Raw genomic sequence first — 14842 nt, forward strand, 5'->3', positions numbered from 1 at the left:
CCTTACTGACATTTTGGGTAGTTTGATGTGTTTGTTGGGGGCATAAACAAAGTCCATCTGTAGGAACCAGGGTGCAGCTCAGTGGTCGGTCACTTTCCCGTTGTGTGTAGGCTCCTCAGCTTGGTCTTGAGCTAATAGGCAATGCATTTGGAAGTACTTTGCTTCTTGGAAGTGGGAGGGCCTTTTATGCATCTGCCTGGAAGGTCTTAAGAGGTTAGAACTGTTATACAACAGATACCCTGGCATTCCTTCTAAAGCTCTATATTTAATTGTCCGAGGACACTTGTAAAAAAAACTAATAAAAGAAGGTTTTATTTCCTCATTTTTTTCTTATCAAAACAACTGAGCACTCCCAGAGATTCTAAGTGTCTTACATTTGCATTTTTATTCTTGTAAGAGACTGGACAACTGTGTGTGACTACTGAGGAAAAATTAACTCTCAGTGATACTTGAAAACTGGAGTTTTGAAATCTTGAGGGCTTGAGAGCTTTAAGTAATGTAGGAAGAGACCGGAAGGGACATGGTATCACTTCAGTTTGCAAATTTATTATATGTGGGAGGTCACAGCCATTGCCATTAACCCCTTACATGGCCATGTGACATGCACAAAAATATATTGTTTATTTACCTATGAGTTCATCTTGTCTAGAAATTCATTCTGAAATTCTACATGATTTTGCCTAATGCCTTTAATTTACACAGACAAAAAATGCATTTTAGTGGTCCGTGGGTTATTTGGCTGACATTCCCTTTTATAGGGTTGTTACAGAAAATTACTAACATAAAAATGACTCAGCTTTACTGTCAAAAAAGAGAGAGAAAAGAATAAGGTACTTCTATGTTTTATTTCTGCATGTATTACTGAATCCTATCTCCTGGAAAGAATGTTTAATGGAAAATCCACCAACACACTCCATAGTAGTATTAGTGGGACAGAAACAAAATTCTTAGATATTTTGTTTTGGATGCTGTTTTATTTTCTGAGATTGTTTCTCCTTTATTTAGTGAGTCAGATGAGGCATCCTATTCCTGCAGAGTTCGTACAATAAGTGTACAGCACTTCCCAGAGCTAATTCTCCCAGAGTGACCTGTCTTCCCTGAGCTAGCAGTTGGTTAATCTGTGGGACACTTCATTTGATGTAAGGAATTGTTCTAAGGGAGACATTCTACAAAGAAAACATCAAATTTCCCTCTGAGGTCTGAAATTATTATGCTTTTCATTCGGACCATTCTTTGGTTTCCTACAAATTGTGACTTCCAAGATAACAGACTCTTGAATTAGAATCCACAAGGACTGGTCCCTGTCTCCCTGTCTCCCTGTCTCCCTGTCTCCCCTCCCCTACCACGTGTGTGTGTGTGTGTGTGTGTGTGTGTGTGTGTGTGTGTGTGTGTGTACTGTATGATTGTGCATATCGCAGCTGGAAGTTGATATTGGGCTCTTTCACTTGACCCCTGAGCACACTCATACTGTTAGTCTAGCCACATAGACTGTTCCTGGGACTCCTTGTCTCTGCCTACAGTATGCTGGGAGGACAGATGGGCCACCACACACACTATGTGGTCCTGGGGATTTGAACTTCGGACCTCGTTGTTGCATGGCAAGTAAATTCTTTATCTACTGATGCCGTACTGTAGCCCAGATGGTGCTCTCTATTCCCTCCTCTTTCGGAGGTTCTGGAATGCAGGGTCTTGCACATGCTAGGCAAGCCCACTGCTCCTGCCTTGTATCTGTGGCGTATAGCGTCTTCCTTTAAAGGAGGTCATAATTAAGTCAGCAAAGAAAGGTAACAGGTGTGTAGCTAAACCTGCTGTGGCTGTGCTGTGTGTGTAGAACAGGTGAGATCAAGGTGGGAGTAAGTCACCCACACTGGAGAGGTTTTGGGAGCTTTTTGAAGGTATAAAAAAATTTGTGAAGAAAAGAAATGATCCATTCCTTCATTTCCTGTTACCCCAATCACTTAACTTCATGCACACTAAAACAAATGAGCTGGGTTTAAAGATGAAGGGATTCCTCTAAGACTATCTTTTCAGAGATTCTCCAGAGAGAATCTGTGTTCTGAAAATACTCCAAGCCCTAGCATCTGGCTCAGTGCTTAGAGCCCTTGCCAGGCATGCGACAGTGTGCATTTCATTCACCAGCACAGCAAAGAGAGAAGCAATACCACGAACCAGGTCTGTTCATGGATGGTGGCTGTTGCAGGGCCAGTCTCCGGATGATTCTTTGTATTTCCCGACTTTTACCTCAGGCCTGAGATTGAATGTAAAAGTTAATTTTACCTTAGGGTGAAGGAAACAGGTCAACACTGCTTCTGCTCTGCCTTTTCTTCCATTGAGGTCAAAGTAAAATGAAAGAAAGAAAGAAAGAAAGAAAGAAAGTAAGGAAGGAAGGAAGAAAGAAAGAAAGAGAAAGAAAGGAGGAAAGAAAGAAAGAAAGAAAGGAGGAAAGAAAGAAAGAAAGGAAGGAAGGAAGGAAGAAAGAAAGAGAAAGAAAGGAGGAAAGAAAGAAAGAAAGGAAGGAAGGAAGGAAGAAAGAAAGAGAAAGAAAGGAGGAAAGAAAGAAAGGAGGAAAGAAAGAAAGAAAGGAAGGAAGAAAGAAAGAAAGAGAAAGAAAGGAGGAAAGAAAGAAAGAAAGAAAGAAAGGAAGGAAGAAAGAAAAAAAAAAGAAAGAAAAAGCCCAATTTACGGAGGCAGCTACAGCTCCTTATCTTTGCTATGGCACAGGCGGGCTTTGAACTCTCCTTCCCTTGCCCTGGCTTCCTGAGCATTAGAGGACTTCACTGTACTTTTGAGCTACAGGAAGTACAGGAAGAGTGTTTCTATGTTTTTGTTATATCACAGGCTTCCTGGTTACACCTTTGAAAGGAAGATTCTGTGCAACGGGACCTGCAGGGCTATTTTGAATACGTCCATTTTGTTGTCGTCTACTCAACAATTCTTGGGTTGGAGCCGAGAGCAACATAAATGACTGGTACTCAGTCTACATCTCCTGGAGTTAAGGGAGAAAATGGACCTATAAGGCCATTATGTCATACTATGAGGAGTCCTGTGAGGGAGAGTTAGAGGGTCCCACATTGTTCTGTAGCAAAAATACATGGGAGTTGATTTGCTAACAACCTAAAGCTTACTTTAACCTGTGGTACATCTAATGATGATAGCCAAGGTTTCTAGAGACCCACTAAGGCCTCGGAAGAAATCTAAGCTTTCAAGGAACAAAGTTCCCAATAGCTCTGTGATGAGTATTGTTCCAACTATTTCTTTTTTGTGCTAGGATTGAACCCAGATGCTAAGCACACACTACCACTGAGCTATGTACCCAGATGAGCTAGCCTTGGCTATCGTCTTTATTTTTTCCACATGAGCAAAGAGTTATGAGAAAATTGAGTGCTTTGGTCAGAAAGTCTGATCACAGAGCTGTTATCTAGTCCTTAAAAGGAACAGGCTGAGGGGACGGAGAGATGGTTTAGCAGTTAAGAGCACTGGCTGCTCTCAGAGAATCTGAGTTTGAATCCCAGAGCACAAATGGTTACTCACAACTGTCTATGACTCCCGTTCCAGGGCCCTCTTCTGGCCTCTGGAGGCACCAGACACACATGCAGTGCACTTACATACATGCAAGCAAAACACTCACGTGCATGAAAACTAGAAATAAATATTTTAAAAAAGGAACAGGCTGAGCTCAGCTTGCTTAGTGTGTTTATAGAAACTCCCAAACTGGGGCCCATCTTTGCAGCCGCTTATTTGTTTATTTATTAATGTACCTGTATTTGGGGAGAGCATCTCGCTGTGCTGCCCGGTCTGGTCTCAAACTCTTGGAACCAGTTGCTCTTCCTACTTCAGCTTCTGAAGTAGTCGGGGGGCACTAAGTGAATGGCATTGAGCTGGTTTATAACTGTCTTCAATAGTACATATGAGGTGTTATGTCAGTATTTAGTTCTTTCTCCCTTTCTTTCTACTTTTCTTATTATCAGGAGTCCCAGTGTTCAGAATGGAGGCCTGTCCAAAGTAGTTTTCAATTATTTAATACATTCATACATTTCAAAATTCAGAGTGAGGAGGAATTCTCTGAGGATATATTAATGCTTTTGTAGCACTTTTGTTGATACTTCGCAAAAATTAGATATTTAATAAGTGTGTACACTAGCTAGGTTAATGTTTCTAGTAGGGATTGGCTGAAGGGTTCTAAATAATTGTCGTAATAAACATCGTGAGCTCATCTCCATTTAGTTCATTTTAAATTCTGTGACTTTGGATTTTTCCAGATATCTATGTTCAGCAGTTTTCCCAATCTGTTGAGTGCTACTTAATAATAAAAACAGTTATAGGCTGTGTGAAAGGGATAGGAGGGTGGACAGACTTAAGGTGACTCTGGCCTTCGTTTGGGAAGTTTTCCTTAAATGGATGCAGTTGCTATATGCACAGGATCCAACTGCTCCTGTCTCTCTTCTGATTAAGATCTAGACTCTGTCATCTTTACTGTACTCAGTAGTAAACTCTCAGACTAAGTCCACTTAGAATAAGAGTACGTCCCTCCCATTCTGTTATAGTTTGTATGGATGCCTAAAGTTATACCCACACGTCTAGTCTTAGGCTATATGGCATAAAAATATTTTGTATGCAGAAGCTGGAGAGTTGGCTCAGTGGTAACGGTGCTTGACAGTCTTTCAGAGGATTTGGCTGCAGTTCTCAGAACCCACGCGGTGGCTCACAACTCCAATTCTAACGGATCTGATGCCATCTTTTGTCTTCCTGCAGTGGCTAAGCATACATGTGGTGCATATACACATCTGCAGGCAAACGTTTTTACACACTAAAAAATAACCTTAAGACAAATAAAATAAATCAAAAGATATTTTCATACTTTGACAAATCCAAGCATATATGTTGCTTGGATTCATATATATGAAGCATATATGTAGTTGGGTTCAATGGAAGTCCCATCGTCTTCTGGTTCCAGACTTTGAATGCACTTTATAGAGGAGGTTGGATATGACTTGAATTTTGTAGAATGGAAGGCACTTTGTTAGAAGGAAGAGTGAATCCAGTTCCCCATGTAGGTTTTGCTCCATGAAGTGAGCTGCCAATGGGGAGCTGTGCTCACAGACTATCTAAAGAAATTGTCAAGATCACACTGTCTTTTCCTATGCTTTCCTGTCTTTTGACACTTTAGACACATTGGGATTTAATAAGTGATAAGTTTAGAGTATTGAGAGCATCATAGTCATGTGGTAGGATTATGGCACAAGACATGGAAATGGACCTTAGCAGGTATAAGGGAACATGAGTTAGAGCTTTACTAAGATCTTGTTACTCAAGATGAGATTCTGCGTGAATTAATTTTGTGTTTTGTGTGACCATTTGACTATCAATGCTGCTAAGTGCTTAACCTATTTCAGTTTGGTTGGTTTTGGCTGTGTGTGTGTGTGTGTGTGTGTGTGTGTGTGTGTGTGTGTGTGTACGCGTGTGCGCACATATGTGGTTGTGCATGGGTAGACAGAAATTGACATTAGTATCTTCCTCTTTTGCTAACTCAGGTAGACAAGCTTTCAGTAAGCCCCAGGGATCTTCTTTTCTTGCCTCCCAGAGCGTGGATTACCGGTGCATTCCCATGGCTTTTCTGCTGAGTGTTAGGGATCTGGACTCAGGGCATCTTGTTTCCATAACAAGCACTTTACTGACTGAGCCCTGTCTTCAGCCCCTCGTCTTGGTCTTTTTAATGAATAGCATGATAATGATGCATATAGGTATGCACATCTTGCCTACCTAATTTATCGCAGCTATACTGCACTCTCATTTCATTCAAACAGATCACGGGCTATGTTTTGCTCTGTTTCAGAAATCCTGGATTGAAAGAGTATTCTACAAGAGAGAATGTAACAAATTCATACCCAGCTCCAAGGACCCTCACAGGTACAGTTTTTTAATTGCATTCTTCTTAAATCAACACTATACTGAGTGCGGTTTGAAGAAATTTAGAAATATCACTTATGTACAGGTTTTGATGCTATCTGTGAAGGGAGGGTATTTATTCATTTCAGTTCTTCCTTTACTCCATAAAAATGTGCCATGGATATTGTAGAAAACCCAGTAAGAGAAGGGACTTTGTCAGTTACCTCGCAACAGTTCAAGGGCCTATCACCAATATGTTCCTGTCAAAAAAAGTCTACTTAAAGAAGTAATCAACTGAAAAGAGGAAAAAATTACATGTATTACCAGCATTACACTGTGGTAAATTCCATTCCATGTGGTACTGTGGTTCCTCTTGGAGGTAGGACAGGTGTCATAGGAGTATAAGGCTGTTACTCAAGTTTGGGCAAATAACTTTTACTATCTTTGTATTGAATATTCAAAGTGTTGTGACTATTCTTTATCCCAAGTAAAATATCCATGGGAAATGATGACTGTTGAGGACACATTAGAGACACTGCAGAGATCCAAGGTGTCACCTGACTTAGCTCTATGTTTTCCACTGGGGGTTTTATGTATATGTAGATTGTAGGCTGCAGGGCTGAGTTAGAAAACTCTGAGTTCTGGACAACCCTATGGAAACTCTAGTTGTAGGACAAAGGTCAACAATGCAGCTGGTGAGCAGCAGGGAAAGAAAGGTCTACGGAAAATTCCTCAGGGTAATCAGGTCCACAAGGTTAGGAGTGGATGTCATTGACCTGGTGGAAAATTGATAGGGAAATAGAAGAGAAATATTTTAATTGGGGTAGCTAGTCTATTTTAGATTCCCTAGTGCTGTTGGCCTTATGTGCCTTTAAAGTTTAGAAGTCATGGGTACATGGGGTGCATGGTAAGGTTCTTTGGCAAGGATTAAAATGGTGTTCTTTGCCTTTGTTAAACATTGACTAGTCCCACCCTCACTGAATTACCTATGGTTGGTAAGCCCTGTGATTGGAAATTCTCATTTCGCCTGTTTATAAAATGTTTATAGGATGCCAAGGTAACACTGTTTTTTTCCCCCTCTTTCCATTCATCTTTTTATAGTATCATGCGATGGGGTGATAGGTATAGTGTAAAGCAGACTGAGGTCCAAGTCAAGTGGAAAATAATCTTCATAATCTCCTTAGACCTCAGGAAAAGTGACAGAAAATGAATTGTGTAACCACACATCCTTAGATGCAACATCCTAAGATGTTGGATATGAAACAGAGCTCAGCGTTCGCCTAGTGTACATGGGGCTCTACCATTAACCCCCAATTTCAGAGAAAAGATACATATTAATTTTAAGACAGGTTTTCAGTATGCAGCCCCAGTGGGCCTTAAATTTGTCATTCTCCTGCCTTAGTTTCCTGGGTGCTGGAACTACAGACACATGTTAGTGTGACCAGATCCATTGACCATAATTCTATGAAAGATCCAAGATTTCCTACATTTTACAGTGGAGAGCAACCTTGTCCCATGTCTCTATGTTCATGTGATTACAGAATGTGTACTAGATGATGGCCGTTCTTCTCACACAGTCCATTTTCTTGGGCTCTAGGAAGAGTCTCAAAAAGCATAGCTTTATGTATTTTTGTTAGTATAATTGGTAGGAAATTGGTAGTGTATTTCTCACTTCTCAGCCACGTGACATAACAGATTGAAACAACTAGGGAAGGAAGCATTTAGGAGGAAGGGTTGATTAGTTTCAACTTCAGAAGGTCTCAGTACAACATGTAGGGTAGTCCACTCTGTCTCCTGTGTGTGACAAGATCTTGTTTACATTGTTCAGAGAAGAAAACAGAAACTGGTTGGAATGAGTGGTAAGTCATTACCTTCAAGGGCCTGCCAGTAAGTGAAATATTTCTGCCAGCCAGGCCTCAGCTCCTAAATGCTGCAAGCTTTCAAACAGCACCTCAAGCCTTGGGCTCTGGGACTGGAATTCAAACATTCAAAACATTAGCCTGGGGATGATTCACACAATAAAACCAGTAGTTCACTATTTAGCATGAACAATTTTTTCTCTTTTATTATATTTTTAAGCTCCTAATAAGACAGCAAATCTAATAGGCTTGATCCTAAATTCTTCTCTCCTTATTTTTAAGAGAAGACATCAAGGCTAGTCAGGAGAAGTGAAGGCTAGAATGTCAGGTTCTAAGTATCTTATACTTCTCCTGATTTTATAGGCAATATCTTTTTTTCCCTCTTGAAAAACTATACTTTTTTCTTAAATTACTTTACATTGAAAATATGATCATTGAATCAATCCTGGAAGTTTTTCTGAGTTATAAAGAGAACATTATTATTATTATTATTATTATTATTATTATTATATTTATATATTATAAATAATTATACATATTAAATCCCGACTCATTTTTACAAATTCAATAAAGTACTCATCAAAGTCTTGAAAGATATTTTAAGAGATTTGAAATTCATATGGACATATATGTGTTCAGAAAAGAAAAGCAATTTCAAACCTTTTTCTTTCGTCTATCTATCGATTGATCTATCTATATATCTATCTATATATTGATTTATTTTGATACTAGATATGGAATCTAGAATTCTCAGATTCCCCAGTCAAGAAAAGTAGAATAGAATATGAAAGAAGACTGAAACATAGAGGCTTTACCTTTGAGAAGTCATGATGCACAATGATGAGAATTAGGTTTGGAGCTCTGTGGCAGAGCCTAGCATGTGTAAGGCCTTGGAGTCCATTCTTAGCACTGTGCATAAGAAAAAAATTCAAACCAAACCAAACCAAATTAAGCTAAGCAAACAAAATCATCTAAAACAAACTAAACTAAACCAAAATAAGCCAACTAAACTAAGCAAAACCAAAGCCAATCAAATTAAACTAACCAAAGCAAGTAAACTACAACAAACAAACCAAAACAAACTAACCAAGCTAGCTAAATCAAACTAGCCAAATCAACTAAACCAACACAAACTAATCAAACTAACTAAAACCCACCAAACTAAACCAAACCAAGTGAATCAAAGTAAACCAAACAAACTAACCAACCAAACAAATAAAAAATACAACAAAAAGTGTTAATGAAACAGAATGGTATTGGACAGGCATAGAGGTAGATCAACAGCTGTATTTGTTTTGATATTGTTATACACACACACACACACACACACACACACACACACACACAACATACACATAGAAAGACAGTGTCTCTTGTAGCCTGGGATGGTCTTGTACTCAGTATGTCACAGAGTATGACATTGAACTTGTGACTTCCTCGTTCTACCTTTACAGTGTAGGAATTATACATGTGTGTCATCATACCCAGTTTATGAGGTACTGGTGATAGAACCCAAGGCCTTGGGTGTGCTAGGCAAGCACACTGTTGACTGACCTATGTCACTGGCCCTGTTTTATGACTTTAAAATATTTTAAAATATGTTTTGTTGCTTGATTTCCTAGAGCTCTGTTACCTTTGTTTAGTGATTATAATAGCAATGATTAAAAACAACAACAATAATAACGATACCTACCGATCGTGGTTAACCTCCACCATCAGCTTCAGTTTGACCCAATTAAGAATCACCCACTAAATTAATGAGGCACACCTCTGGGTGTGTTTATAAGAGTATTTCCAGAGACATTTAACTGAGGATGGAAGACCCACCCAGAATGTGGTTGGTACATTTATTTCCAAGAGGCTGGTCTCCGGATGAATAAAAGGAGAAAGGTTGAGGATCTTTGTTCCTCTTTCTGGTGCCTGACCACTACACAGTGTGAGCAGCTGCCTCACACTCCCACCTTCATGACTGGCCACCATGACGGACTGTGTCCCCTCAAACTGTGAGCCAAAGTAAACTCTTTCTTCTTCAGTTGCTTCTATTAGGTCTTTTGTCACAGCAGTGAGCAAAGAAACTAACGTATACTCTCATTACATACACTGCAGTGCACCAGGGACCACGAGCTACTTCAGCTGTACCAGCTAGGATAATCTATTTTATCACTGTATGTGGGTCATAAAGTGTTTAAAGTCATTTTTAAACGTGAGAGCCGTGGCTTAGGAGACTCATTGAATCAATTGTGTTCAAATCTAGGTATTTTGGTACCATAGTTTACGTATTATTAATTTTATCATTGTTTCTACAATATAATTATACACAGGGAACGACGTGGAATGTACATGATGCATGAGTATTTAGTAAATCCCAATTTTCAGACCATGGAACACAATAAGTATTTACTAGTAAGCGTTAAGTTACTATTGCATATATTAGTAAACTAACAATAACTTTATTTCTTTGACTCAGATGCACTCCAGGCTGCCAAATCTGCCAGAATTTAGTCAGGTGAGGCTTTCTGAAAAATCAGATTCCTTTTCGTTTTGAGGTAGTGTGTTGAAAAGTACTTAGGAGTTTCTTCAGACCTCAAGAGCTTTTTTGGGGAGCTCTAGCCAGGGAGCTCAGCCCCTCAGAGATCTTAGAACAGTCTTCTTTATCAGGGAATGCTGTCCTCTTCAGTGGAGTACACAGCTTTGGCAGCAACACCCATGGGACAGTGAGGGAGAAATTGGGCAGCCGTGTACTGGCTGGATCAATAGAAACAGCTCTGTTGATTAATGGATGACAAATGTGTCAGATTGCTCTTATATATTTAAGGGACTCAGAGGAAGGCATCTGTTAGTTTCCTCTACAAAGTTAGACGTACAAAAGGGGTGTGTGTGTGTGTGTGTGTGTGTGTGTGTGTGTGTGTGTGTGTGTGTTCATTCTCTTTTGACTTTCTTGAGCATGATATTTGAAACTAATAGAAGTTATTGAGACATGCAAACAACTTAAGCTATTTGACAAGAACTTTTACTACCTAAAACATGTATGAAACATCATATTTTATTTTGCTATCACATTGTATTTGGATAAAATGTAGCTCTGTGTTGGGCATTCAGTGAAGCATTTGACATATGAGTTACACATGCTGAATTTGCATAAAAGCAGGCTAAACAGGCACACTGCAAATAGACTGACATATTATTCACATTTTATCATATATTTTGAGGTATGTGTCAGCAAGTGAGTCCTTTTTGTCAGTAGAGCAAAATCAACCTTCCTTGATTCTGACTATATCCTAAAGTTTATGAATGTATCCAGTGTTAACTTTAACTTTTAACTTATTTGATTTTTACATTTTTAAATTTTGAGACAGTCTTGAAGTCTTGTTTAGTTGCCTCGAGTAACCTCCAATTTTTAATTCTTGGTCTCACCAGTAGCTGAGATTATAGGTCCTCATCATCACACTCGACTTACTGGCTTTTTGTTTTTCAGACACGGTATTATTTAGCCTAGGCTATCCTTAAACTTATTATTTAGATATTATTAAACTAGCTAAGGATAACCTTGAACTTCTGATTCTCCCTTCTCCACCTTTGTAGTGCTGAAATTATTGGTGTAAACCACCATGCCTGACACTTGTGGTACTGGAGATGGAACCCTCTTTCATGCTAAGGCATGCACTTTACCAATGGAGCTATGTGTTGAGCCCAATATTTGCATTCTTGTTGATGAATGCTGATGTTACTTAGTCATTTCTTATATTATATGATTATGAATGGAAAAACAGTGGAAAATTCGGTGCATTTATAATTCCACTTCTATCTCGACTAATAAGACTGGTATGAGCATATATAATTTATAAATGAATAAACATATATGAGACCATGGTAAAGATTTCTGCCTTTGATAGCATGGGCTTTACAAATTTTACAGTATACCACACCATTGAACCTTTTGGGATATGAATATATATATATATGCTTATTTACAAATTTTATAAATTTATTGTGTGTTAATAAGGAGTTATAATGTGAAAGGAAAATATGGATGAAGAATACTGAAATACTTCATCAATAGCAAAAGCTTTTGTTTCCATCACCCCAACTACTTTTATTTAAAAGGAGATAGAGTCACATCCGATGGCACCTTCTGTGGTCTAACTAACTAGGAGGCTGAGGCAGAAGAATTACTTCAATCTAAAACTAGGAGTTCAAGGCTAGCCTGAGCATTGTGGTGAGAGTCCACCTTAAAAAAACAATAAAACCGAGCAAACAAACAAAACAACAGAAATCAGGGACAGAAGAAATAAAGTCTAATTATACATATTTATGGTTTTTTCATTACCTGGCTGACAGACTGTTCAGGAGAAGCAGGGACTGGAGAGATTGCTTATGGGCCAAAGATGCTTGCTGCCAAGTTTAGTGAACTGAACGTGAAATTTTAAATGTTATTAATATGTGACTTCTACACACAAATCTGAGGATTGGAAATGTTGCACCAATTTTCTTTTCTGAGTGACTTGTTTTCCGGAGTTTAGGTGTTACTGTGGGCGGCTGATTCAAGAGCACCAGGGGCTAGATCGTGCCTGGAGCCTCTCAGCCACTGAGGGCAATGGAAACGAGCAGTGGTCTGTCGAGAAGCACACGGTGAAAAGCCCTACAGATACCTTCGGCACCATTAACTTCCAAGATGGCGAACATATCTACCACTCCAAGGTTTGCTGAGAACCCAAACCATCTCACTAGATTTGAACAAAAGAGACCTTGCCTGCAAGCTCCTAAGGAGAGAGAGCCGTCCGGTGTGGCTTTATTGCAAAGGGATCCTGTTATTGATCCATTGTCAAATCTAGCCTGGTCTTTTCTTCTCTTAGGTATGAGAGGCATTGTCTGTACCCCAGGTACAGGACGAGGTGGAGATGGGGGAAAAGATGATAATTTTAATATGTTATAACAGCAGTGGGGACTGAGACGAGCTGAAGCTCCCAGGACAGTTGTGAGTTCTCTGCTTGTGGGTCCTATGATGCACACTGAGGGTGGTCACATGACATGTTACTAGAGCTCATCACTATTTTACTATTAGGTAGTTTCTGAACTGTGGAGTCCAGGTGAGGCTGTTATACCTCTTCTTCTGTTTGGCGTATCTAATACATTTTCAAAATTAGTTTTCTTGCTATGACTTTTAATACAGCTATGTGCTCACATAGTCTCAGTTAACTCTATAAGTTTAGAGCTTGGCACCTTTTGTAAATTTTAGGGTAAGTTTATCAGTCTGTTTCTTTCTTTCTTTTTTTTTTTTTTTCCAGAGCTGGGGACCGAACCCAGGGCCTTGCGCTTGCTAGGCAAGCGCTCTACCACTGAGCCAAATCCCCAACTCCTATCAGTCTGTTTCTTGTGCTGTTTATGTGCCGAGCAAGGTGAAGTGTCATCCTATCTGTGCACTTACAGGCAAAGTGGAGTTGAATAGTGCTTGTAACATGGAATCTCTCGGGGCAAGGTGTAGCCCATATCACTATAGTTTTATGCAGTATGCAGTGATCTTGGGCAGGGCACAGCCTGATTTTTAACAGCAGCCTGGAAGAAGTAGGGGACGGGGACAAGGGTAACAATATCCTTGTAGGGTGCACCCCCCAATGACCCTACGTCTTCCCACTAGACCTCACCTAGACAGCTTCTACCATGGCCCATTACTGACGCAGGCTGGTGAGTAGGCCTGTAACAGTGTGCTCTGGGGGATCCTGCAGATCCAAATTATAGCATACAGTGTTAACGGGTCCACCTCCCCTTGGGCATTCTCTTCTGCTGTTTTCTTAGTAGCTCATTTCCCAAGTGGAACAACCCCAGGAAAGCTGAGTGCCAGCCATGTTCTGCAGGCGACTATCAGAAGGCTGCACTTAAACAGAAGGTCCTCGTCATGAAGTCGCAGTGCAGTTCTAGTGGCATCTGCATGTACAGCTATTCATCCTCTTGTATTTAACTATGCATGCTTATTTCTGTTTTAGGGCAGAAAAATCCCTCTCATTTTTCCAATCTGCTTTGAGAATCTGCTGATTCTTAACCCTGCTTGCAGTTTTTCCTTCAACTTTGAGTCTCCTTCCTTTTGCTGTTTTTTTCTAAGATATTTATTTTGTGTGTGTGTGTGTGTGTGTGTGTGTGTGTGTGTGTGTGTGTGTGTGTGTGTTTATGAAGTGTAGGGGTACTGTTGGAGGTGAGAAGCAGACCTTGGGTACCCCAGGGCTGGAGTTACAGGTTGTTTTAAGTCTGTTGTAACCCTACGGTGGGTGTTAACTGAATTTGAATCCTGTGAAAGAACAGCAAGCACTCTTTATGTTGGAGCCATTTCTCTCTTTCTTTGTCCTCTGTTTGTCTTGTCTGTCTGTCTGTCTGTCTGTCTGTCTGTTTGCCTTTCTCTCATTGTTATTGTTTGTTGCAGTACTGGGGCTTGAACCCAAGACATCTTATGTGCAAGCCAAGGGCTCCATTGTTGTCCCACAACGCAGATATTGTTTATTCTTAACCACCATCATCTCTCCTTTTTCTGAACATTCATTACTTACTGTGTGCCTGGATACTCCCTTTAGTCCAAAGAAAAGAGGTTTCCTGTATTAACACTGTTTGGTATTGTGTATGGGTTGGGGGAATTAATTATACGGGCCTCACAGAGGTGGAAGATGCTATGAGAATGGAACACGGGTCTTTGAAGGAATGTGAAAACACCTTTTATGAAAGGACACAGCATGCAATGAAAAAGGCATTCAAAAGTCGAGAAAACTGACTCACGTGTTAAGTTTGAGATCTGAAGGTGAACAGGGTGAATGGCCCCAATGACGCAACTGGTTGGCTTGGACAAAGGTCAAGAGCATTCAGGAAAATCGAAAATATAGCTAGACACATCTGCTGACAATTAGCTTTTTTAAATTTGTTTTATTTTATATGTAAGGATGTTTTGCCTGCATTGTTTGCATCTCATGTGTGCCTGGTGCCCAGGGAGGCCAGAAGAGAGATCTATTACATCACATACATACATACATACATACATACATACATACATACATACACACATACATACATAGATCCTGTTAGATCTCCTGGAACTGGTGTTGCAGATTGTTGTAACT

General features: G+C 39.8%; 1 protein-coding gene across 5 annotated transcripts in view; it reads left to right on the forward strand.

Moving 5' to 3' along the window:
- Trpm6 (transient receptor potential cation channel, subfamily M, member 6) overlaps nt 1–14842 on the forward strand; it is a 187579-nt gene that overhangs the window by 62758 nt on the left and 109979 nt on the right. For 4 of the 5 annotated variants that reach the window (XM_039101382.2, XM_039101383.2, XM_039101381.2 and 1 more), the window contains 3 exons: nt 5834–5907; nt 10213–10251; nt 12266–12443. In XM_039101382.2, the coding sequence (XP_038957310.1) occupies nt 5834–5907; nt 10213–10251; nt 12266–12443 (291 nt within the window). The remainder of the gene's footprint in view (nt 1–5833; nt 5908–10212; nt 10252–12265; nt 12444–14842) is intronic. The other variant, XM_039101384.2, reaches the window with a different exon arrangement.

This window comes from Rattus norvegicus, chromosome 1 (genome assembly GCF_036323735.1).
Source record: "Rattus norvegicus strain BN/NHsdMcwi chromosome 1, GRCr8, whole genome shotgun sequence".
NCBI classification, from domain to species: Eukaryota; Metazoa; Chordata; class Mammalia; order Rodentia; family Muridae; genus Rattus; species Rattus norvegicus.